At 35.7% G+C, this 27,074-nt stretch overlaps 1 protein-coding gene across 1 annotated transcript; it reads left to right on the top strand.

Moving 5' to 3' along the window:
- Nucleotides 1-8,171: 8,171 nt before the first annotated feature.
- Nucleotides 8,172-26,325, top strand: LOC133294957 (pyruvate kinase 1, cytosolic-like). Its single transcript, XM_061493731.1, has 13 exons — nt 8,172-8,198; nt 8,794-8,871; nt 9,159-9,290; nt 9,707-9,787; nt 11,978-12,049; nt 12,185-12,274; nt 22,491-22,635; nt 22,846-22,934; nt 23,779-23,874; nt 24,016-24,083; nt 24,301-24,400; nt 25,540-25,599; nt 26,019-26,325. Exons 1-13 carry the CDS (start codon nt 8,172-8,174, stop codon nt 26,169-26,171), a joined length of 1,191 nt encoding a protein of 396 aa, XP_061349715.1. The 3' UTR covers nt 26,172-26,325.
- The last annotated feature ends 749 nt before the right edge of the window (nt 26,326-27,074 follow it).

Below are 27,074 nucleotides of genomic sequence, written 5' to 3'. Positions count from 1 at the left end.
TATTTCTTCTGAGTTAAAGAAATTCCTGCCTTACTTCGAGCAACTTCCATGCCTAGGAAATATTTGAGAGATCCAAGATCCTTCAGTTCAAACTGATTAGCTAAACATTTCTTCAAAGAGCTTATCTCCTCACAATCATTACCTGTGACAATTATGTCATCAACATAAACAATGAGAATAGCAATTTTACCACCATTAGAGTGTTTTAAAAATAAAGTGTGATCAGTCTGAGCTTGGAGGAATCCTCTTCCCTTAACAGCTTGAGTAAACTTCTCAAACCACTCTCTAGGAGATTGTTTAAGACCATAGAGAGAGAGAGACTTTTTCAACTTGCATACTGAATCGTCTTCTTTTTCAAAACCAGGTGGTGGATCCATATAAACTTCTTCATGTAGATCACCATTCAAGAAAGCATTCTCTACATCTAATTGTTGCAAGGGCCAACCAAGATTTGCAGCAAGTGATAAAAGAACTCGGATAGTATTAAGCTTGGCAACAGGGGCAAATGTCTCTTGATAGTCTATCCCATGAGTTTGAGTGAATCCCTAAGCAACCAGTCTGGCCTTATACTTGTTGATGCTGTTATCTGCATTAAACTTTATTGTGAACACCCACTTGCAACCTACTGTTTTCTTTCCTCTGGGTAATGCTACAAACTCCCAAGTTCCATTTTTGTTGAGTGCATCCATTTCTTCAAAGACTGCATTCCTCCATTTTGGATCATCAAGTGCTTCTTGGATATTTTTTGGTATTTTTGTACTGTCTAATATAGTGTTGAAAGCACGAAAACCTGGGGACAACTTTTCATATGTGATATGATGAGAAATAGGATTAGCAGTACAAGATCTAGTACCTTTTCGGAGAGCAATAGGCACATCTAGGTTGGCTGCATCAGTGTTGCTGGAACTAAGACTCGAGTCAGAATCCTGGCAGTCTAGAGGCTCCTGAGGTGATTCTCGCCTGCTGTAAAACTTTCCCCATTTCCCGGGAGGATCTCCATTATCCGACACATTAACTCCCCCTGTCTTTTGCATAATGACTCCCCCTGTCTCCAACGACAAAGGCAAAACAACAGAATCATTTGGTTTCCAAGACTTATCTTCATCAACCCCAATAGACTCCCCCTGAAGTGAAGTCGAAGGAAAAAAAGATTGTCTCTCATCAAATGTGACATCCATAGAAACAAAGACCTTACGAAGTGAAGATGAGTAACACTTGTAGCCCTTTTGGTTAGGAGGATATCCTATGAAGACACATTTAATGGACTTAGGATCGAGCTTGGACCTTTGATGGGGAGGAACATGTACAAAAGCCACACAGCCAAACAAGTTGGGAGGAAGGGAAGAATGAGCCCGGAAAGAAGGAAATGTGTGGGTAAGACAAGATAAGGGAGATTGAAAATTTAGGACACGAGAAGGCATCCGATTGATGAGGTATGCTGCAGTCAAGACAGCTTCCCCCCACAAATATTTAGGGACATGCATGGTAAACATAAGAGCTCGAGCAACTTCAAGGAGACGTCTATTTTTTCTTTCAGCCACCCCATTTTGTTGAGGGGTGTTAGGACAAGAACTTTGATGAAGAATACCATGTTGGCTGAGATAGTTTCCAAGAACAGAATTAAAATATTCAGTACCATTGTCAGTTCGAAGAATTTGGATAGAGGTCTGGAACTGAGTTTGAACCATAGCATGAAAGTTTTTAAAAATGGATGCAGCGTCAGACTTATCCTTTAGAAGGTATACCCAACATACCCTAGAGTGATCATCTATGAAAGTTATAAACCGACGAGCATCAGAGATATTTTTTTCACGGGCTGGACCCCATATATCACTATGAATCAAGGTAAATGGAGAAGAATCATGATGGACTCTAGGAAGATAAGAAACACGAGAATGTTTTGCAAGCTGACAAATATCACAAGAAAAAGAACTGGAATTTTTATTGATAAATAAGCTTGAGAACAACTTCTGAAGATAAATGAAATTTGGGTGTGCTAACCGACGATGCCACAACAAAACATCATTACAATCATCAGACAAACATACCGAGTGGTTCACAAAATTTTTTCCTTCACAAGAATCTTTTTCTAAATAATAAAGTCCTTCTTCCTCTCTAGCACTGCCAATCATCAGTCCCGAGTCCTGTTCTTGGAAAACACAAGCATTGACAGAAAACTTGGCAACACAATGTAACTCAGACGTAAGTTTGCTGATAGAGATAAGGTTACAAGGAAGAGAGGGAACATGAAGGACTGAGTTCAAAGTAATGTGTTCAGAAAGTTTAATGGATCCTTTTCTAGCAATAGTAAAGAAGCTGCCATCTGCTGTTCTTATTCGTGATTGTTGATAGTAAGGGGTATAAGAACAAAATAAGGTTGCATTACCTGTCATATGATCTGAAGCCCCTGAATCAAGAATCCATCGACTACTATTATCAACATGGAACGCTATACCTTGTTGAGCAACATTGCTGGATGGAAATTTACTTTCAATCAACGTGGCTGCGTGTGGTAACGCGTAGGGCGGACGCTCCGTCCTTTCTCTAGCGCGTGGGGGCGCGTGGCTCAGCAGAATCCGATGGTCCTTCTTGAAACTTGTAGATCAGCTCCTTCTGTTTCGAATGGTGCGGATCTTGGTCGGAAATGTTGCCGGAAAAATTTTCCGACGGCTGCTGACGGTGGCTGACGGCGTGGAAAGCTGGGATTTTTCCTTCTACAGTGATTGGTAGCCTTACTTTGCTCTTGGGGCTTTGTAGGAAGGGAAAATAACCTTAACAATGGTTGGAGGTTGAGTTTTCCGGCGTTGTGCCGCCGGTTTAACGGTGGTTGTGGTGGCTGAGTTTTCTCAGAACCAACCTGCTCTGTTACCATATTGAGAAAGGTTTTCAGTATATCGATATTGAATAATTACATGAGGAATGAAGAGTATTTATACAAGAAAAAATAGCTAAGCATGACTCAGTTATGACTCACCTATGACTCCCCAAACCTAATCACAATCATAAGAATGACTCAGCTATGACTCACTAAACCTAATCACAATTAATTCTAATTAATTACAATTAATCCTAACTAATAGGAAATAAAAAACAATCAATCCTAATTAATCTTAATTATTCCTAATAAATAAAAAAGAAAAAATATTTGAATTTGAATTCTGATTTTCTACAAATAGTGTGATGCCTCTTCGGTTACTGTGTATTTTATTTATTACTTCATCTCCTTAACTACCTTGTAATATGTATAAATAGAACCCTTTGGGGTGTCAATCTATATATGAAAAAATACATTTCAGTCTTATATTACTATAAGAGCACTCTTGACAATATTGGGGATAACTCACCCTTAGTGTTTGAGCCTCTCAACCAATGGGATACCTCGTCCATCATACAAACTCGTAGGGATGCCAAGTATTGGGAATAACACACCCTTAGTGTTTGGACTTCCACCATGGTTTTAATTTGTTGATAAATAGGTAGGGTTTTAGATTTGAGTTTAGTAGATAAATCCAAGTATATTTAGAGTGTAACACCCCCAAATTTCTAACAATTTTAAAAATATTCTTATAATAACAAAATTGGCAGAAATCACATTTAATTATTTATTAAGACCACATAATTATTGCAAAAACTAAACTATTTGGAGAAATGTTACCGTCGCACCTGTAACAAGGACAATTGCAAGGCTAAATTTACCATACCATTATACCGAAAAATATTCAATGTAAATATTAAAATTTCAAAATGTAAAACCAGAGTCTAAGGTTTAATTTAAAATATGTCTTATACAATTATTAAATCCCAAGTATAAAATTTATAATGTTTAGGCCTAGCTTGAAATGTCCGGGATGTATCCTCACTACCCATTGCTAGCCCCAACCTTCGAAACCTGCTTCTCTAAGAGTCTGCTCCCTCGAAGGATCAATGCAATATACGTTTAACAAACAATTAGCAAAAGTTGGTAATACCAATCCAAAACACAATAAAGATAGTGATTACTCAATTAATTATCATAATCATCTCAAACATCAATCCAGATATGTATTTCCATTATTAATTTTATTTAGTTTCATTTAGTGGGAAGAAAGCTATGGTAGACCCAGGAATCCTTGTTGCCATCCACGTATAGTCAAATTTGACCATCATCAAAATATCAATACTTAGTGTGTGAACCTCTCCACCAAAGTTGCCAAGTACCATTTTGGGAAGAACGGATAAACATTATTTTTACATCATATAACAACATAGGCATAAAATCAAAAGGTTGTGTTCATCACTTTCGTCACAAGAGTTATCTTCCCACTAGTATCTTATCATGCACAAATTAGGGAACTCCAATTTCGTCACAAATCACATACTTGAGAATTTTCTCAAAGAATGTCATTATTTCCACATCAATTGTCTAACATTTATCAAAGGTAAGATTCATATAACACATAATCAAGTAGTCAACATCTATCAGATGCAAGATTCATACCACACATAATCAATTATCATACATATATTAGAGGTAAGATTCATATCACACATAATCAATTAACACTTCAACCTACTATCATTAAGGAATTAGGATTATACCCAAGAAAATTCATATATAATTAACTTGTTTTCTAGAGATTAAGATTAAACCCAATAAAATTCCCTAACAATATTCATATATAATTAACCTATGATTTTCTGGAAATTAATATTACACCATCCAGATCTATATAAACCTAACCTATGAATTAGGATTACACTACCAAAATTCATATAAAATTAACCTACGTATAAAAACTAACCTACGAAGTACGAATTACCTAAAGATTAGAATTATATATAACAAATTCCGTATAAAACTAACCTATGATACCCTAAGGATTAGGATTACTTGAATTCCGTGTTTGAAGGCTTCCTTAGGAGAAGAGTGATTCACGAGGGAAAACGTAGTTGGCAGCTAAAGGAAAAAGTAGTTGCAACAAAATTTGAAAGAGTTGAGAGAAAGGAAGAAAAAAAGGAAGGAAATGGAGAGATGCAGGGAATTGGAGAGAATATGAAAATTGTTTGATTTGTTAGGTTAAGCTCTTATTTATAACTGACGTTTTGTAACGGAAAAAATACATTAATTGTAGGTTATATTAAAATGGTTAAATAATTATTAATGATAATCATAATTACTTTAATTACCATTAATTCATATCTTAATAGTTGCAAAATTAAATAATAACAAAAATAAATGCTGAGCATTACAAATTAAAATTATCACCAATTAACGTTACAATTTTGTAATCAAATAATGACATACTAGTAATAATTAATGGCAACCAATTTTAACATATAAACACATCAATGTCTATTCCTATAACACCACCTTATGCCAAAGTTAACATGTCTAACATCATATAATGATATACATACATATTAGGGTACACACCATTAATAATAATAATAATAATAATGGGTGCAGGACCCCACAAATCACTTAAAGTTAATTCAACAGGCTCTTCATAGAGAAGGGTTGAACAGGTGGAGGACAAGCAATGAGTTTTTCCTAAGCAACAAACAGAATAGAAATCAACATCAATTTTATTGCTGAATGGTATATTACGATGTTTGAAGACAGTCTCATGAACTTCTAGGTGAGGGTGATCTAACCGACAAAGCCTAGTTGTGTGGGATGTGGGAGTGAACATTACAGAAGAAGTATGCATAGAAACTTTAGAAACTAAAGTAGTAGGTACAGTTTTAGATGTTACACTAAAAGGAAATTCAACTAAAAGAAGAAACACTGTCTCTCGAGGCCATGAGAGGTTATGAAATTTGTAGAGACCATCTGCACCAAGAGAGCCTATTAGGATCCTAGAACGATTTTTGTCTAGATCTATGGGAAAGCAAGGAAAAGAGAGGCAGAGGAATTGTAACTATCCAAGTGGAGGAATTGTAACAATTTGTAAGAAGGGAATTTCATTATTCAAAAGATAGGAAAACAAGTGGAGGAATCCTCTTTCGAAGAGGCAATCCATTATGAATGAGAATGGCATAGTTTTTGGTTACTATCCAAGATGATCATCAGCATTCCTATTTCTCCTATTTAGCTACCTACCTGTAACCACCTATAACAAACTCACTAACCCTTTACAGTTTATTCCTTTTAAAACAACTTGAAAAGAAATTTGAAATATTATTGTTATTGTGTAAAAATAGGTACAAAGGGTTATAATGTTTATAGAGAAACTAATGGCCTAAAGGAATAAACTAATTCCTTAGAAATAACGAAACATAATAATTACATAATTAAGTAAACAAATAGTAACAAACCTTCCATGTTTACAACACTTCCCTTAAGCTGAAGAATGTATATTTATCATTTCCAGCTTGCTAGTAAGTTCTTGAAATTTGTTAGTAGAAAGTCCCCTGGTGAAGATATCAGCTAGTCGGCGACCGAAAGGAGTATATGGAGTAGTGATCAATCCACTATCTAGCTTCTCTTTGATGAAGTGGCGGTTGATCTCAATATGTTTCGTTCGGTCATGTTGAACAAGATTATGTGCTATAGCAATTGCTGACTTATTATCCATAGAGTAACTTCATAGGTTCTTCACATTATATTTTGAGATCATCTAAAACAATTTTCACCCATAGCAAAGCCATGGTTCGAAATTATGCCTTTGCACTCTACCTAACAACCACATTTTGCTTTTACTTCTCTATGTTACTAGGTTTTCACAAAGGAACATTATTACAAGGTTGCTTCATATCAACTTCTTCTGCAAGATCATTGTTTAGAAAACATTCTTGACATCCAGTTGATAAAGAGGCAGATAGACGCTATTTTCATCACTGGGGAGTACCTGTCTCCATAATCTAGTCCAAACAGCTGAGTGTGTCCCTCAGCCACCAACCAAACTTTGAACAGTCCACCTGATCATCAGGACTAACTTTGACAGTGTATATCCATCTACAACCAACAACAAACTTCCCAAAGGATACACATTTCGTCAATCATAGCCTGTCGCCATCCTCCCCTTCAATTTTTTTTTCTAATTTATTTAATTAGTTTCTTTATTCTAAATGTTCCAATAATTATCCTAATTTTCATATCGGTTGTTATAAATTGGCTAGCCACATTAAGTGCAAAAGAAATATATGGTCTCGTTACAATAATATAACTCAACTTCCCGACTAATCTCCGATAACGGCTAGGATTTATAAGAGGCTCCCCCTGTCCAGGTAAAAGCTTGACATTAGGATCCATGATTGAATCAATAGACTTGCACCCTAACATACTAGTCTCCTCCAATATATCAAACTTTCTCCGACAATTGGAGATGCCTTATTCAATTATGCCACCTCAATGAAGATCTTTGGTTTGACATTGACAAAACAAGTACTATTTTAGCCGTTCAATCCTAACTCGATCGTTGCCAATGATGATAACATCATCAACATATCCCCAGAGATAGATGCACTAATTAGATGAATTACGCCAATAAAGAACAAAGTGATTGACTACAAGCTAACCCAAAAGCTTGAGCAGTTGAACTGAAATGACTAGACCAAGCTCGAGGTGACTTGCTTCAAGCCCTATAAGGATTTGTGGAGCTTGCACTCCAACCCAGACTCTCCTTGAGCAACAAAGTCGGGTGATTGCTCCATGTAAACTTTCTCCTACAAATCACCATGTAAGAAAGTATTCTTAATGTCAATATGCGAAAAGGCCAATGATGAATGGCAGCAAGGGCAAGAAACAAGTAAACAAAGGCCATCTTGGCTACAGGAGAGAATGGATCCCCATAATCAAGGCAAAAAGATTGAGTGTATCCCTTGGTCACTAAGCGAGCTTTGAGGCGATCAACAATGCCATTAGGTTCAATCTTAACCGTGAACACCCAATGATAACCCAAATTGATTTTCCCGTTGGAGTAGGAACAAAATCCCATTTGTCGTTTGAGTGTAGAGCAGACATTTTGTCAATCATCACCTGGTGCCAACCTGGATGAGCTAGTGCTTCTTCTCCTATGATTTTAGGAATAAAAATAGAAGAAAGATTAGAAACAAAGGTAAAGTGCTATAAAGATAGTCGATCATAACTCAAAAAGACATAAAGAAAATGAGGGTTACGAGTGGAGCAGATACCTTCACGACGAGCAATGAAAATAGCATTTGGTGGAGGAGCCAAATAGGATGAGACAATGGGAGAAGGTGGCGAGTCACCAGTAGTAAGGTCCAATGTAGGGCTGACACCAATGGGTGGTTGCAGACGACGTTGATATGTACGGAGGGGATGATCCTATAGTCTAGATTCACCTATAGTTGGTAAAGAAGAATCAAGAAAGGGAATAGGGAGAATATAATCAACCTGTTGTGTCACTTGAGTGATGGAACAAGAGAAGGGTTGCTGGTCAAGGAAAGTGACATCAGCAGACACAATGTATCGTTTGAGGTCAGGAAAATAGCATATAATATTTTAGATAGATCTATGTAATATCTATGTAATAGACTGATATCTCGTATAATATTGTTTAGAATAATAATATTCAATGTTTTCGTATTTCTTCATTCAAGTGCAGTAATTAAGGGATTCTTACATTAGCATTAGCTCTAAACTTGTTTGTTTAAGATGGTTAGAAAAATTCTTATAGGTCATTGGAATTTTTATTCCCGATGCATGGTATTTCTATTTCTTTATAGCTATTTAGGTCTATAGTGAAAGTTTGTAAGGTGTGCAAATATAGCTTTCTGATTTCTCATATTGCACTATGATTGTGTGTACCATGTGCTGTTTGCTTAACTAAGGTGTCCATAATTTTGTAGGCCGTGAAGAATGGCGATACTATTTTTATCGGTCAATACTTGTTTACCGGAAGTGAAACAACTTCCGTGTGGCTGGAGGTAATGCACTACTAGTTCAATCTTCAATGCTCGTGCGAATAAGTAATGTCGCCTGTTTTAATAATTACGGAATTATAGGGCTTAGGTAAGGAAAGTTTAAAGAGAGAGAGGACTATTTTAATAATTATAAAATTATAGGGCTTACTAAGAGTAGCCAAATGCTTGCTGCCTATTTGCAGCTAGCTTTTCTAAGGAAGGATTGTAAGATAGAGAATGCAAAGAGTAGAATACTGGTGGTACTCAAAGTCATTTCCGGTCACTCAAGTTGTTTTGATTTCATAATGCAGGTCAGAGAGATCATTGGTGATGATGTCACTTGTGTCATAAAAAATTCTGCTACACTTGCTGGGTCATTGTATACTTTACATGTCTCTCAAATTCGTATTGATCTTCCTACTCTTACCGATAAGGATAAGGAGGTAACTACAAGAAACTTCAGCGCATAAAGTAGTGAGATGAACATTGGTCAAGTTGCTATTCTACTTTCGGTGCTTGAGAATGAATGTTTTATTTTTATCTGTATTCATGGGAAGATTTTGGGGGTGGAATTGAAATTATATTTGTTTGTTGAAATTATAGCTTTATTTCAATGCTTGAAAAACTTAAATGTTTTTTGTTGTAAAAGAGGCATCTCTTTCTGTTACTATGTGAATATGGAAATAATTTGATTTATCTGGCAACCCAAAAGATTTAATGTTTGTACACTTTATATACAGCATAAGTGGTAAATTATTTTATCTGCACCAACCGCGAGTGTCTTCGTTTAAGTTTCACCTTTTACAGTCATGAAACTTGTAATAGTGTTAATCTTTTGTCATTTCACAAACTAACTCAGGTAATAAGCACATGGGGTGTCCAAAACAATATAGACTTCCTTTCTTTATCATACACCAGGCATGCTGAAGATGTTAGCCATGTAAGTGTTATTGCTCATTGGTTTTATCTTATTGCTTATGTATTTTTAGTTTCCCCTTCCCTATATTATGCGTACTACGAAGACTCTCTCTATTATGAAAACATACCAAAACTTTTATTTTTGCAAAAAGTTGCAACTGCTTAACCCAGTGGTGCTTATGATGTTTTGTTATCAATTTCCACTCCTAACCTTGTTTAGACATAAAAGGCTAAATTTTGATTTTCAAATTTTTTTCTAAGCTCTAAAAATGAATGCATTCTTCTCCTTTATCAGCATAAGTAAGGCTAAAATAAGGGTTGCAATGATATTTGACAGTAGATCATCTATAATCTCATACTTGTCAGTAGCAATTAGCGGCCGGTAGTGGCCAACCTTGAAAATTGTATAGTGGTGTAGTGGATAGCGGTATTGCTGCTACGGTGAAGTATTAATTTCACATGTATTATACTAACAGTGTAATACTACACAAATATAAATGCTCAAACATAAGAAGTCACACAAAATCAAACACATAATTTCACAATCAATTCAAATACGAGGAACATAAAGGAAGGATCTAAAATTAAACACAAATGAACAATGAATTCCACAAAATCAAACACATAATTCCACAATCAATGTTAAATAGCGGGTAGCGCCACGTTGCACACACGTACACACCGCTACGCTACGCTACTACGTTCCGCTACCAGCTAGCATCGCTTCGCAGTTGTAGCGGTCGACCGCCACTACCTGTTACTGTAGTGGTTTAGCGGCGCTACGTGCCGCTACTGACAACCTAGTATAATGTAAAGCATGTTTTAACAAATTTCTAGGCATGATGACATTTTGGATTTTGTTATGGTGTTTTTTAATAAATACAAGGGTGCTTTTTTTTTTTTATAGGTTTTTTAGAATACAGGAGAGGCCTGAATAGGAAATGCAAATTAAAGAGAAGAGGAGAATAATCACTTATTTAGACTTACAAGGCTGAATTGAAGGTTAATTTTTATTTCCAAACATTTAATTGAAGCTTCAGCTACACAAAATGAATGCATTTTTCTCTTTTCTCAACACATGTAAGGCTAAAATAAGGGTCGTAATGATATTTGACTGCAGAGAATCTATTATCTAAAGCCTTTTTTAACAAATTTGTAGGCATGATAACAGTTGAAAATTATAGGGTTTAGGCATAATAGGCTTTTGGAAGAGTTGGTTGCTTGACAATAACACTTTGGATTTAGTTGTGGCATTTTTTTCATAAATACAAGGTGTTATATTGTAGGTTTTTAGTATAGAGGTGAGGCCTGTCTAGTAAATGCAAAATAAAGAGAAGGGGAGAGTAATAATATTCCCTTTATTTACATATTCAAGTATTCACTTAACAACAATATTGTAGAACTAAACAAATTTAGAAGTTGTAATAGTTAGCATGAATATCATTAACATGGTAAAAAAGGGAAATAACATCAACATCAATATCAACAAGACCTTTATCCCAAATTAATTGGGGTTGGTGGAATGAATCCAAATGAAAGATACGAAGGGATAAAAATAAAAATAAATAAAAATAAAAATACATAAAAAATAATATATATATATATATATATATATATATATATATATATATATATATATAAAGGGTTTAAAAAAAAAGAGAAAAAAAGATGGGGAAGAGGAAAAGAGATAAAGGCAAAGAAGGGGAAAAGAAGAAGAGTGGGGACATGAAAAGGAAAAGGACTAGAAATGTACCATCTACAATATTGTTGATTAAGTGAATACTTGAACGTGTAAATAAAGGGAATATTATTTCTGAACAAATAGAAACTCTACACAACATTACAATTTATACTAAGCCAATTAATTTCTTTACTAAAATAAAGCTTCATCTATGGTAATTAATAATCTACCCTATAACAGGATTTACAATAATTACAATATGCCTTATGTGACCAAAGCTGCTTCTTTGTGACTGAAAGATTATGGGTTTGAATAAAAAAAAAATTCCTCTTTTCAAATTCCTCTTTTCAAATATGGAAGGGTAAGATTGCCTACAAGGATCACAATCACCTCTACCCTCACTTGTTGGGGTTTAGTGGGGAGTGGTTTACAAATATAACCAATGTAGGACTGTTACAACATGCATCATTTTCTTTATTTTAGTTTTCCTCACAGCATTTAAAAAGAATGCTAGCATTTTTTATTTTGCAGGCCCGCGAGTTTCTCTCTAAATTTGGTAACCTCAAACAGACACTGATTTTTGCGAAGATTGAAAATATAGAGGTGAGAAACTTTGGAATCCTTTGAACATGATAATCTTTGCATTTATAACAGAAAAAAACTTAGTTCAAGACCCATTGGTGTGTGTGCTTCATAGTGATTTTGAATTACGTCTTTCTTTGTGAATTCTCATAACAGGGATTGACACATTTTGATGAGATATTGAGAGAAGCAGATGGTATCATCCTCTCTCGTGGAAATTTGGGGATAGATCTCCCTCCAGAGAAGGTTAGCTTTTACTTCTGTACATACTCCAATGTTATTATAAGATTCTTTTACAAGGGGAAATAGTAGTTACGAAATTTTTTTCCATTTGTTTAATATTTTTTTTTTTTTTCAGTATTATGGTTTTTGAGTCTTCATATGGCTTTTTTATAGCAGTCTCTGTGTACAGCCTGATAATAGAGCTGTTGACGACTGCTTGACAGATCACACATCCTAATTTATAGGAGTTAGTTTTGGAAATGTATTTCCTTTTCTGATCTGATTTGTTTTGTTTTATTTTCAGATTATTAGCTTTCTTATCTTTTGTAATCTTTCTGATACCAAGGACCTTATTTTAGGGGTCTTTTTAGGAAGTTTCTCGAGATTAAGTTCTAAATCTTTACCTGTTAATGAAGGCTAATAAATGATTTTATATCTAACATGCCCTTTACGCTAGTGCCGTTTGGACTTGAAGTATGAGCAAATGTACATACCCACTTTATCTTCTACTAAAATTCAACTTTTAATTGTAGCAATGGGAGTGGCAAGGAATGAACTTCTAACCACTTTGTCTCAAGGGTATTTGTTAGAGATATATAAAAACCACTAATGTAGCCTCACCTAATAGCTTAAGCTTTTGGGTTGAATTAGTTGTTTTGGTGTCATGGGTTTGATCCTCACCGCCCCTATTTAATTAATAATTAATTAAATCTTATGGAGTTTCTTAGCACAGGTAGGTAGGCCTGTGCATTGTCCACTCTTCAAGCCCAGTGGGCTCTCGTGTGAGGGCATGTTAGAAATATATAAAAATTATTAATGTAGCCCTACCCAATAACTTAAGCTTTTGGGTTGAATTGATTCTTTATAGTATTAATGGACCTCCTATTAATAAGGTTATGAGAGGAGGGTAGGAAAAGAGGAGCTGATAGGATACCAAAGATAAATTTTGCCAATGTTGTTTTGTGATTTTGTTGCAAATCTTTACATTGCCAGTCTCAAGCTCCAGTAAAAGAGGTTTGTGTCAGGTAGTCAACAACTAATGTAAAACTTTGTCGAATCTTCACAACATTGACAGATGATATGATTTTGTTTATGCTAAGTTGTTACCCCTAAGTAACACTGTATAGCTTGAGTACAATGTCGAATTTGCAAGTGTTCTATATTGATGCCTGTGTGTTGTGAAGATTAAACAAGGGTTCCTACATTTTTGTGGACAAAAAGATGTGACTGTTGTGTTGGATGAGTAGTTGTTGTAATAGTCCCACATCCAGTAAAACATGATGTTTCCTTTAATCATTGTAATTTTTTTGTAAATTATTCTTTTATTACAAAAGACTATTACTTACCTAGGTCAGACTTTATTTTAAGCACCTAATTATTTAGCTAGGTCTATTCATTATAATGAAACCATATAGAATGATCAATTCATAAATAATATTCAGTCCTTTTTCATTCAAGTTGGTAGTAAGGCTTTCGATATGGGAGACTTTGGCTTCTACAAAATTGACCCTAGCTTGCCTTCCTTGCAACCATCGTAGGAACTTTGGTTTTGGTCTATTTTTTGTGTCTCCATTGCTCCCATCTGCTCTCCATTTACCAAGCCTGCCATATCCGCCACCAGTAATCACCTCCTCTCAGATCGGAGAACTCACCGGACAAACTGCCATCTGGCCAACCAGCAACGTCATAGCTGCCACCTTTTGCTTAGATGCCTTCATGCACTTTTGAGTCTCTTTGTATGTTTGTTTGTGTTCCACCCTTCAAGCAACGCATAGTGGTATGTCCGACTGCCATTCAACTCGCCGCTGATTCGATTCATCTCATCTCGGCCTCCTCTACTTGGATCTACGCTCACCTGGTCCAACTGGTATTAATCGGCTGGTCCTTCTTCCAAACAAGAAGCTCTAACCTTGCTCAACAACACAATCTGAATCAAACCTTCTTCTACCATGTTTGACATAGAGAACACTCATCACTCTACCACCACCTATAGTACATTCCAACATTCCTTAGTTATCGTGCCTCTCACCACAAATGATCTCCTAGTTTTACTCCATACGTATCACCTTACTGGAAAGAACTATTTGCAATGGGCCCCAAGCATTTGTACCACCCTCAAAGGTTGGCAGAAATTAAACCACATTGAAGAGAAAGCTCTTTATAAGAAAGGCCCGAAGTTTAATGCGTGGGATTACGAGGACTCCCTTATCATGACATGGTTGTCGAAATCTATGAACTTAGAGAGGTTAGTCGGAAATGCATGATCCAATCCATTGCTTGTGAAATTTGGGACAATGCTCATTTGACCTACTGCAGGAAACAAGGCATAGCAACTTGCTATGAGTTGAGAACAAATATTTTCTCTTCCAAACACGAGGATCTCTTAGTTACCGATTATTATGGGATTCATGATACGTTGTGTGGGTTGAGCTTGATCAATATCAGAATATGAAGATGGAATGCAGTAAAGATGCCTCCTCTTTGGCTAGCTTTGTTTAAAGAGACCACATCCTTGAGTTCCTCTCCAGATTAATTTCCAAGTTAACCCTAGTAGAGTACAAATCTTGGGGGAGGAGTAGCTCCATCTCTCTATGAGGTTTTTAATATTATTTGCAATGAAGAGAGTTGTCTAGCTGTAATGCGTGAGGACAAGCCCATTGATGGATCAACCTTCTTAGCAAAAGCAATACCACTTATAGAGTTGTTGGTGCACCTATTATAAGAAATTTGATCACACCAAGGAGAACTACTATATACTCTGAGAAGGACCATGTTCTTAGTTGCGCAAGAGTGTCATGGGTATTCAACACAGCCAGGTGAATCTGATCACTTCGGGCCCTACAATTATTGGGGAGGCCTCAAATGTGGGAGATGAAGTTCCAATCCTTAGTAAAGATGAATTGCAGTGCCCGCAAGCTCTTATTAATTCTCTTAATAAACCTTCTAGCTCTTGTTCTCTTGCCATTACCACTACTCATTAAGAGGTTTTAGGATTTTATTGGTAAGCTGAGAATAATAAATATCAATTCACTAACTTTGGCGAGAGTGTTGTAACAGTCCTACATATACCAGAACCTGATATTCCTTGTAATTGTCATAATTATTGTAAATTATTCTTTTATCAGGAAAGATTATTAGTTACCATAAATTAGGCTTTATTTTTGCCTAGTTATTATTAAGCTAGGTCTACATGTTATAATGAAACTATGTATAATGATCAATTCAGAAATAATATTCATTCCATTTTCATTCAAGTGTAGTCATGCAAGAAAATATATGATCAAGAATGGATGTATTAGAGATCATGTAGAAGTGTCACCTCTTAAAGGAAAGATGGTAGAATCTTGCCTAAGATGGTTTGTTTATGTGAGAAGACCAATAAATCATTCCATTTTCATGTAGCGAAGACATTCGCGAGCTGATCCTTGGAGTTGACAAATGCCGTTTTGATTGCTCCTGATTGAATCTTTTCTTGAATGAAGTGACAATCGATCTCTATGTGCTTGGTTCTCTCATGCAATACAGGATTAAATCATATATGTAGCACAACTTGATTGTCACAAATGAGTGTTATGGGCTCTTTCTGTTCACAAAGATGGAGCTCCCGAATCAACTGCTTTAACCAGATTAGTTCGCAGTTCGCAAGTGGCAGCTCCCATTGCACGATACTCGACCTCTGCACTGGATCAAGCGACAACAGTTTGTTTCTTACTCTTCCAAAGAAATTAGGTTTCCTCCAAAGACTATACAATAACCTGGAATAGAGAGTCTATTCGAGGGTGATCCTGCTTAATCGGCATCTGAATAATCACAAATTTATGTATGTCCCTAATTTGAATATATAAGCATTTCCCTGGTGCTCTTTTGATGTACCAGAGGATCCTCACAGCAACAACCCAATGAGAATCACAAGGGAAGTCAAGGAACTGACTAGCCACACTAACAACAGCAAAAGATATGTCAGGCCTAGTCATAATGAGATAATTGAGCTTCCCAATCAACCTCTGATAACGTTCAGGATCAGATAATGGCTCCCCCTGTCTGGGCAATAATTTGATATTAGGATCCATGAGTGTATCAATTGCTTAAACCCCAATATATCAGTCTCCTCTAAGATATTTAAGGCATATTTCCTTTGATAGATGGAAATGCCCTGTTTAGACTGTTCCACCTCAATCCCTAAGGGGGCGTTTGGTACGCGGTACTCTCCAGGATTCCTGGGAAACTGAATTTTTCTAAATTTTTAATTTTCGGATATTATCGTAAACTGAATGTAAAAATCATATTTCTGAAAATCGAGATTCTCGGATAAAAAAATATTTCTCTTCTACCAAATGCCCCCTAAGAAGTAACAAAGCTTAACAAGATCCTTTGTTTGAAATTGACTGAACAAACATTGTTTTAACTGGTCAATCCTAGCTTGATCACTTCCAGTGAGAATGATGTCATCGACATAGACTAACAGATAGATGCACTTATCAGGAGATGTGCACCTATAAATCACAGAATGATCAGCCTCATTACGACTAAGCCAAAAGCCTGAATGGCAGAACTGAAATGGTTGAACCACGCCCGAGGAGACTGCTTGAAGCCATATAAGGACTTACGAAGTCTACACGCCATCCCAGACTCCCCCTGAGCAACAAAGCCAGGCGGTTTCTCCATGTAAATCTCTTCCTTTAAATCACCATAAAAAAAGCATGTTTAATGTCTAGTTGAAGGAGTAGCCAGTGACAGAGCAGCGAGGGCAACAAACATACGGACAGATGCCATCTTAGCGACAGGAGAGAACATGTCACTATAGTCAAGGCCAAAAATCTGAGTAAAGCACTTAGCGACTAAGCGCGCAAGACGGTCAACATGGCCATCAGGTCCCACTTGACAGTAAAGATCCACCGACAACCAACAGTAGACTTCCCTGGAGGAGCAGAAACAAGATCCCAAGTGCCATTGGAATGAAGAGCGGTCATCTCATCAAGCATCGCTTGGCGCCACCTTGGATGAGAAAGTGCTTTACCTGTGGTCTTAGGAATAGAAACAGAAAAAAGGCTAGAAATAAAGATGAAATGAGGAATAGAAAGACGGTCATGGCACTAAAACGTATAAAGAGGATAAGGGTTACGAGTAGTACATATGTCGGAGAGGAACAGTCGACAGGAGAAGGCAATGAGTCAGCCAAGGTCAACTCTGCAGGAGGCATAGTCTGACGACGTTGATAGGTGAGAAAAGGGAGGTCCTTAGGGATGGAGGCAAGAGGTCGCTGCTCTGGGATAGTCTCACCTACAGCTAGTAAAGACAAGTCAATAAAAGGAGCAGGAAGAACCTGATCAACCTGTGCCAACTGAGATGTGATAGAATGAAAGGGTTGTTGATCAAGAAAAGTGACTTCAACGGAAACAATAGAAAGTTTAATATTAGGAGAATAACAATGATAACCCTTTTAAAGACGAGAGTAACTAAGAAAAGTACACATAAAGGCTTTGGATGTTAACTTGTCCTTACCAAGAGTGAGATCTTGAACAAAACAAGTACAACTAAAGATATGTGGGGATAGAGGATAGAGAAGAACATCTGGAAACAACAGGTTATGGGGAATGTCATTGTTAAGCACAGAGAAAGGCATACGGTTGATGAGAAAACAAGAAGCGAGTACTGCATCTGCCCAAAAGTGAAGAAGAACATGCATGTGAATAAGAAGAGTCCGGGCAGTTTCAATGAGATGTCTGTTTTTATGTTCAGTCACCCATTTTGTTGTGGAGTGTGAGGACAAGTAGTCTGGTGAAAAGTACCTTTTGTGGCCAAGAAATTAGAAAAGTCAAAAGAAACATATTCCTTAGCATTATTGCTACGTAAAATACGAATAGAGGCACCAAATTGAGTATGAACATCATCAGAAAAATTGAACATCATCAAAAAAATTTTTATAAATGAAGAATAACTCAAGAACGATTTTTTATTAAATAAATCCAAGTACAAGGGGAATAATCATCAATAAACGTAACAAAATACCGAAAACCTAAAACAGACAAAGCACGACTTGCATCCTAAATATTTGAATGAATAAGATAGAAAGGATCATCAGTTCGTTTATTGACTCGACTGGCAAAGGAGGAGCGTTTATGCTTCCCTTGCTGACACGACAAACAATCTAAAGACCGAAGACCGGATAAAAAAGGAACCATCTTCTGCAATTTTGAAAGACTTGGATGACCGAGGCGACTGTGGATTAGTTGTGGAGATTCTGTGAGAGAGCATGCCACTGAAGGGCGAGGCATAACCAAATAGTAACGACCTCGTGACTCACGGTCCACTCCAATCGTCGTCCTCGTACCAGGATCCTGCATAGAAACAAAATAGTTTGAGAAAGTAATGATGCAAGTAAGGGAATTGACCAATTTACTAACAAATATTAAGTTATAAGGGATGCCAAGAATGTAATAAACAGATGTCAAGGTCAAAGAAGAGGTTGGACGGGCTTGTCCAATCCCACGAGCAGGGCCTTTAGTGCTATCAGCAAGGGTAAAAGAAGGTAAATGATCAAAATAAGTAAGAGATGTAAAGAGTTCCTTATTACCACAAAGGTGATTGGTAGCACCTGAGTCAAATATCGAAGGATCAAGTGATGTAGAATGAGAAACACAAGCAACAGGATTACCAGTATCTGAAGCGGAAGGTTGAGACCGAGGAGAAGCCTTCCTGAGTAGAGTTTGGAGTGCTGCATAGTTTGCAGATGAGAGAGAAACTGAACCAGATGAAGCAGTATCTGACTGAGCTATAGTCGCAGCACGAGAGGGTTGCAGGTGAGGATACTTCGTGTAACAATGCTCCTTAAAATGACAATATCTGTACTAGCCCCGGCCATGACTGCGACCACGTCCATTGTTCCTGCGAGGGTCAGTACGGGAAACAAGAGCAGTGGAATCAACAACAAAAGATAAATCAGGAGCAGAAATGGTTTCTTGTTGAGATTCAAAAGGCGTTGGTAAGTCAGTGATAAAGCAGGATCCCCACTAGTCAAGATAGTGTCACCGACACCATCATACTCCTTGGGAAGACCAAAAAGAGTGGCAACCATAAAGAGACGCTCCACCTGTTTCCTATATCAAAGGCATCAGTAGGGTAAGGCAACATATCCAAGTATGACTGCATCAAAGATCGACTTTTGCCAACATATATCTCCATCTGAATGTCAGATGATTTGCGCAAATCCATGAATTGAGATATGATAGAATAGAGTTGCTGAATATTTATAACACCCCTAAATTTCTAACAATTTTAACAACAATAAAATATTCTTATAATAAATAAATTGTCAAAATTCATGTTTTATACAGTTATGATAATAAAAAATATTGCGGAAGCTAATCTAAAACTAATTTGGGGAAATGTTACCGCCGCACCTGTACAAGGACAAGTGCAAGGCTAACTCTATTACATTCAAATAAAATCTAAGACTACTTTTTTGATACATAATATTTATGACTAACCAGAAATATCTGAGTCGTTATCCTCACGTCCCACTGCTAGCCCGATCCTTTGGAACCTGATTCACTGAAACTCTGCTCCCCCGTAGGATCATTGCAGCCAAACAAACACAAACAGTCAGCAAAGCTGATAATCCCAATCAAAATACAATTAATGTAATTAATAATGAAATTAAATCAAATATCTATATATATAATCAAATAGTGATCAAATCAATATCAAATCCACGTTAATCAAATCAAATAACAAATTTCATTATTAATCATGTTTAAGTTTATTGTATTTAGTGGGAAGAGAACCATGGTAGACCCGGGAAATAACCCTGTTGCCAGTCTACCCCGTGACTCGGAAAATAACCACTGTTGCCAGATACCACTTTGGGAAGAACGGAAACATCATTGTCACATCAAATAAATATCAAAGGCATAAAGCCCAAAAAGTTGTGTTCATCACTTTGGGAGGTACCATCCCAAAGCTATCCTCCCACTATTAATTATTCACAGTCACACATAATTTCAATTCAATCATAAATATCATAATTGAAAAATATCATGACATCAATTTAATCAAGAATATCATTTCAATTATCCAAAATATCAAAATTTCCAATCATCATTACACATAATCCAATCATCATAACAATTATTCAATTATTTCAGGGTATAAAAATCATAATTTCCACAATTATTCATTAAAATTTATATCGCACATATATTGCACATAATCAATTTTCCATCATTTTATCAAATGCAAAATCTGTTATCAAAGCATTAAGATTATTCCCAAAATAATTAATTATATTATTTTCTAGGAGTTAAAACCCAATAAAATTGCATACACAACAAATCTATAACCACCTAGGGATTAGGATTACATATAAGGATTACACCCAATTTCATATAAAAGTGACCTAAGAGCACCTAGAGATTAGTATTACCTGGTCTCCATATTTGGTGACTTCTAAGAGGAAAAAGCAGAGAAGAGAAGCGGTTGTGACCAAATTAAAATAAATAAATAAAATTTTGAGGTAAGAAGAGAGTAGCAGAGGAGAAGAGGAGGAATACTAAGGATTGAAAGTGAATTGGTTTGGTTAGGCTAGGCCTCTATTTATAGTTGAAGTTTTGGGCTCGGATATGAGTTTCGTGCAATTATTTCCTTATTCTTCATTGATGTATCTGGCTCAGATATTAGCTTCATACACTATTTCTTTTTTATTCTTAATTTCTTAGAATATAGCTAACTTATTTGCTAACTCAAGGTTGACTCAATGCTGACTCATCATATCTAGTCAAATTATGTTTGTTGACTTATCTTAATTAAACATTACCAATCAAATAATCAAACATTAAAGCATAAATGATCAATCAATTAATAATTTATTTAATTACAATTTATCATCTAATATAATATATATATATATATTATTTTATTATTAATAATCTAAAGTATTACAAAGTATCAAAATCAATTTCCAATAGCACTCATATCGCACATATATCGTACAAAACAGTTTTATCAAAGGTAAAATTTATATTATAATTTGTTATCTATCACCATCAAATATGAATATAAATATATATATATTATTACTACTAATTTATAGTTTATTATTATTATTATTATTAATTTATTCTTATTATAAATTACTATTATTTTTCTGGGATATTAGAATATCATTAGTGTAGAGATGTTGGGCTTCCTCCCACACTTCATAGCATGTCTGAAAAGAATAGAAAAGGATACTCAGAAACTAGTTGTCAATTCTTTCCCAATCAGATTTCTCTTCCTTAAGAATAGCAATAGGTTGAATAGTGAGATATCGCCCATGCCCCTATCCAAAGAACCAGACACGAACAGAGGTGGTCCAATTCTTGTAGTTAATAGAACCCTTCAGTTTGGAAGAGGTAATGAACCTAACATTAGTGGAGATGATACCCGAGGAATTTTTGGCAGGAGGAGGAGAACTAACCTCCGAGTGAACAAGAGATGATGCTGCCATTAAATTAAATTATGAATGTAAAAAAAAACTTGCAGAACCTATAAGCAAATTGATAGCCAAACAAGAAGAAACGCGCGCCAAACAAGAGACCCACGAAGAACCAAGAGTAGATATGGACAAAGGGGACAAAACAAAGCATTTCTGTCCTGAAACGATCCAAAAAGGACGCTGGAACAATGTTTCCGGTGATGAACAATGATTCTGGCAATGAACAATGATTCCGGCGGTGAACAATGATAGAAACAAGTCAGAGGGACGCACGGCGTAGAGGACCTATCGGAGGGACACACAGCAAATGAAGTTTTGTCGGAAGGATGCACAACCAGGAAGGAGAGAACACCTAAGCAGTGGGCTTAAGGTTTTGGCTCACGTAAGCCAAAGGCTTAGGTTTCAGCGGAGGCGAAAGTTCCCAAAACAAAGAGTTCTGATACCAATTTGAGATACTTGAGATTGGATTATTGTGTGTCTAATACGAGCACACAAGGAATATATTTATATTAACAAGTACAAAAACGGATCTATCATATACAAAATGTGGGATTATTCTGTTATATACACTCTACTACTTTAACATACTATTCTAACATATTCTCTCGGGCTTTGATAGCATGTCTTGGACAAACTTGAAAAAGGTTTAAGCTTAAAATCAAAAAGTATTAGGTGAATGCTAATAAATGGTTTCAAATCTATCAGTCTTCACTTTCTTCAATATAAAACTTTACAAGAATCTTGCAAATTTCCATATGAATTTGGCAGGTATTTTTATTTCAAAAAGCAGCTATTTACAAGTGTAACATGGCTGGAAAGCCGGCTGTTGTCACACGTGTTGTGGACACTATGACTGATAATCTAAGACCTACTCGTGCTGAAGCAACTGATGTTGCCAATGCAGTGTTGGATGGTAAGTTTTATTTTCCTGTTTTATATTCCTTTTTGTTATATTTGGTGTAGTTTGTTTTGTTTTGATTTTGACGGCTTTATGCATTTTAGAGACACTGTCATTGGATACATCTATATATTTATATTTATTCATCAATATTCTTTCAATTGTATCATGTTTATCCATGCACCATTAATCACTAAATACGTTTTCTCCTTTTCATTGGTTCAGGAAGTGATGCAATTGTTCTTGGGGCAGAGACTTTGCGAGGATTATACCCTGTAGAGACTATTTCCATTGTTGGAAAAATTTGTGCTGAGGTAGGTTTTTGCTTTAGTTATAAATGACATTTTGTTGTAAATATAAAAGGAATAATTATGTAATTATTGTAGATTTGTTTTCATTTATTATCAGGACTGGTTTGTAGGACATATTTGTTTCGTATTTCTTTTCACGAATTTTGCTCTATTTTAGGTTAAGTAATTATTGATATAAGTCTATATATTGTAAATACTTTCTATACATTTAGTATCACAAAATAATATTAAGAATATTTTCCCATTCCCATCAGTCTCCATTGCTGTTAAAACTAGCCTTCATTGTTGGGTTCACTCTGCCTTCATCACACGCTTGTTACTGTGACATAACCCAGTCCATATCTCACACCCAACCATCGGAGCAAGGACACTTGTTGTCATCTAGATTTATGACCGGCAATCTCCTAGAGCTTGACTGCCAGAACATCCCTCATGCGCCTACATGTTCATGTCCTCTTACCGGTGTGTGTAAGCCATGTGCCACTGTCTTGGTCTATGTTCACCTTGCCAGCAGTCCCATTGTGCTTGTTTGCATACCTGCTCTTGTTTTGATGGTTAGAAGTCTTAGTTGCCACCTTGGTGTTAGTCCCCCTTGCAAGACCTTGCGCCCTTTCTTGGGATTCATCCTATCTGTATCACTGCTTCAGTTTCTGCCATGCCTGACTTTGAGCCCAACAAATGTGATGTATTAACTCCTCAACTTGAGTGATGATGGTGATGGAAGTAAGCGATTGTTGATGTTATAAGGATCTCTATTACTGTACCTATTTTAGTAATCTGAGTAGAAGGTCCTTATCACATTCAAAGGCAAAAACCTGACAAGCTCATAATCAGTTTCTCTTTGCAGGCCGAGAAAGTTTATAATCAAGATTTATATTTCAAGAGGACTGTCAAATATGTGGGAGAGCCGATGACTCATTTGGAATCCATAGCTTCCTCTGCGGTACTTCTGTGTTTTGCATGACTCAATTATTTGGGATTGTTTTAAATTTTTTTTTTCCCACTTCCATAATGCTATTTTGCTCAGTATTTTGTGCATAGTAAAGTACATATTTGGAAATGATATTTCTGTTGAAATATGCAGGTTCGAGCAGCCATCAAGGTTAAGGCCTCTGTTATTATTTGCTTCACTTCAACTGGAAGGGCTGCAAGGTTTCATTTTCTCTATTTTATCACTCCCCTTTATTTAAAGAAATTTCTAATGTTGGGGTCAGTGATGCTAATGTTTATGCATTTCTTGTTTCTTCATATTAAATTATTATATTGATACTTTCTCAGTTTATGTTGGGTTAAGTTGATGCTTGCTATATCGTTGCTCTTTTGATATCTTGCTAGAACAACATTTATCTGTTATTGTGTAAATGTGTAGGCTGATTGCGAAGTACCGACCAACCATGCCTGTGATATCTGTTGTCATTCCTCAGCTAAAGACAAATCAACTCCGATGGACTTTCACTGGAGCTTTTGAGGTATTTAATTGACAGCTTGACATGAGTTGTTTCATGGAATATATACATAGATGTTAGAATGATGCAAGTGAATTGTTGAAATTGTGAGAAATTTAAAGAACATTAAATTTTTTATAAATCCCAAGGCCTCTGTTGAAATTGTTAGAAACACTGGAGCTGTTTGAGTCAGCTTGATTAGATTCCTTGATTCAGCTCAGTGCTGTTGGGCGCCCGAATAACTTCTTTGAACTGAGTAGTTTGTATCTGGACTTCTGCAATGGAGCTTGATAATAAAGCCAGATATAATTAGCTTCTCTTAAACCACTGATTCAAATTATTCAAAGGAATTTTTCCCTATTCTATTTCAGTTTCTTCTACCAAAAAAACCAAAATCACTCCTCATTAAATCCGACTAGCGAGTGTGGGGTGGAGATAATCCTTGTATGCAGTCTTACCTTTGCATAATTGCAAAGAGGCTGTTTCCTAGATTCGAACCCATGACCTTTTAGCCTACCATAAAAATAAAAAAAAAACAAAAACAAAAACAAAAAAAAAATTAGGTCTAGATAAAACAGTAGATGAATAGTTTTATGCATGAGTTATCAATTCATGTGAGTTTTATGTTAAACTTGAACTTTTGACATTCTTAAATTTCTCTTTTGAAGCTGCAGGGTTAACCTCTTGTCCTTTTCATCAAGCCAAGAGGGCAATGAGATTAGAACTCATGACCATTTGGTTGCAGGTTTTGATATCTTGTAAAACAACAAATTCAACCCAAAAGCTTTGACTATTAATTGAAGGCCAATTCAATGGTTTTATATATTCTATTCTATCATCTACCAATCATACATGCAATGCTTCAAAACCTTGGTGTGGATAAACCTCAGCACATAAAAAAATTGCTGTTTAGTATTCATTACGGTGTAAAGAAGCAGTCATTGCGGAAACGTATTTCAAATTTCATTTGATAGTGAAAGTGGTGTAAAAATGCTGCTGTTCTATGCGTTTAACCTTTATCCTTTAACTCTTGCTTCAATTACCCATTAATGTGTTCTTATTTAAATTGAATTTTTGTCTATATTCTTTTCTTGACTTGCATTTTAACATTTCACATCGAAACTAATATATTCTTTCTGTATCCATTTATGATCCTTTGGCAGGCAAGGCAATCACTTATTGTGAGAGGTCTTTTCCCTATGCTGGCAGATCCACGACATCCTGTAAGAATTATTTGATGTCAATTGGTTTAATGGTGTGAAATGAGGAATGGGAACCAACGAAGATCTCAAAACCTAAAAAATTCTTGTTGCACATACTTGATAGCTAAAATATTAAAACTGATAATGCGCCTTATGTAATGCAAATCAAATAAAAGAATCTCTACTAGCAAGCCTCACTTAAGACTCAAGAAACCTGAACTCAAAATAGGAAATAAAACTCTAGTCAAACTGAAAATAACACATTCCAAGGCCCAAATTACTAACCCCCAATTTCCACGTTACTATTGTTTACACTCTAAATCCCAATTATCATTGAGAGTCCTTATTATTGAAACTTGATATAAAATCAGCGGTCCTGTCTTTTGGGTATATTTGTGGTCATGCACTTGTTAACTTGTAAGTTTGTCTCTTGGGTGCAGGCTGAGTCTAGTAGTGCAACAAATGAATCAATTTTGAAGGTTGCTTTAGACCATGGCAAGGCTTATGGTATCATAAAGCCACATGATCGAGTTGTTGTGTGCCAGAAAGTTGGTGACTCCTCGGTTGTGAAGATTATTGAGCTTGAAGATTAGAACTTGTATCATTTTCAAGGTTGAATTATAAGATTTCTTCTTCATCTCAGCTTTTTCTTTTGCATGTTGTAATAATTAAAAAAAAAAAAAAAACATCAAAGATATGGCAGTAATGTGTGCTTTTAAAATTTATATGCCCAAAAAGGGAAACTTCTAACCTACTGTCATTCCTTGTCTCGAGTGTCATTCCCTATAATTAAGTGTCAATGCAGAATAAACATAAACGTTGCAACAATCCCATAATGATAAGGCGTCAGAAGGCAACCAAGATTTATTTAAAAATAAATAAATAAAATGGAGTCATTGCTAATTTTGTTAAAATTTAAGAAGATATATATATATATATATATATATATATATATATATTAATTATTAAGGAAGACTTTACTTCGAAAATTGAGGTCAGACTCCAGAGTCTGAAAATTTAATCTCATTGTATTTTGGATTATTAAATTTTAAAAATGGTTACTTAAAGTTAATTAGGCAAATTAATAATAAACTTTAAAAGAAAAGATTATAGAAATCCTAGACTTTTACGGAGGAGGAAAAAGAAAAAGAAAAGATTACAGAAATATTGATCTTTGATGAATTACATGAATAAAAGAAGGGTTCAATTTTTCTGTAGTTACTGCAGATTAAATTATCTGCAGTAAGCCCATTACGAAATCGTTTTGGGACGAAAATCATAGTGTTTTATAATTTTAATTTATTTCAGGGTTATATGTTCTTTATAATTAAATTTTTTAATATTTTAATTTCAAAACAATGTCGTTTTGAGAGTAAATGCAGATAACTTATATGTAGAAACATTTTTCTGATAAAAGAAAGAAAATAAAAGATTACATGAATCCCAAGGTTTCCATTCATGAGACAACCATAGAAGAGAATACATTCAAAGATTAC

Source organism: Gastrolobium bilobum, unplaced genomic scaffold (genome assembly GCF_033153095.1).
Source record: "Gastrolobium bilobum isolate Gb01-03AN ecotype WA unplaced genomic scaffold, APGP_CSIRO_Gbil_v1 utg16836, whole genome shotgun sequence".
Classification (NCBI taxonomy): Eukaryota; Viridiplantae; Streptophyta; class Magnoliopsida; order Fabales; family Fabaceae; genus Gastrolobium; species Gastrolobium bilobum.
This window is presented reverse-complemented; position numbering and strand designations above follow the sequence as displayed.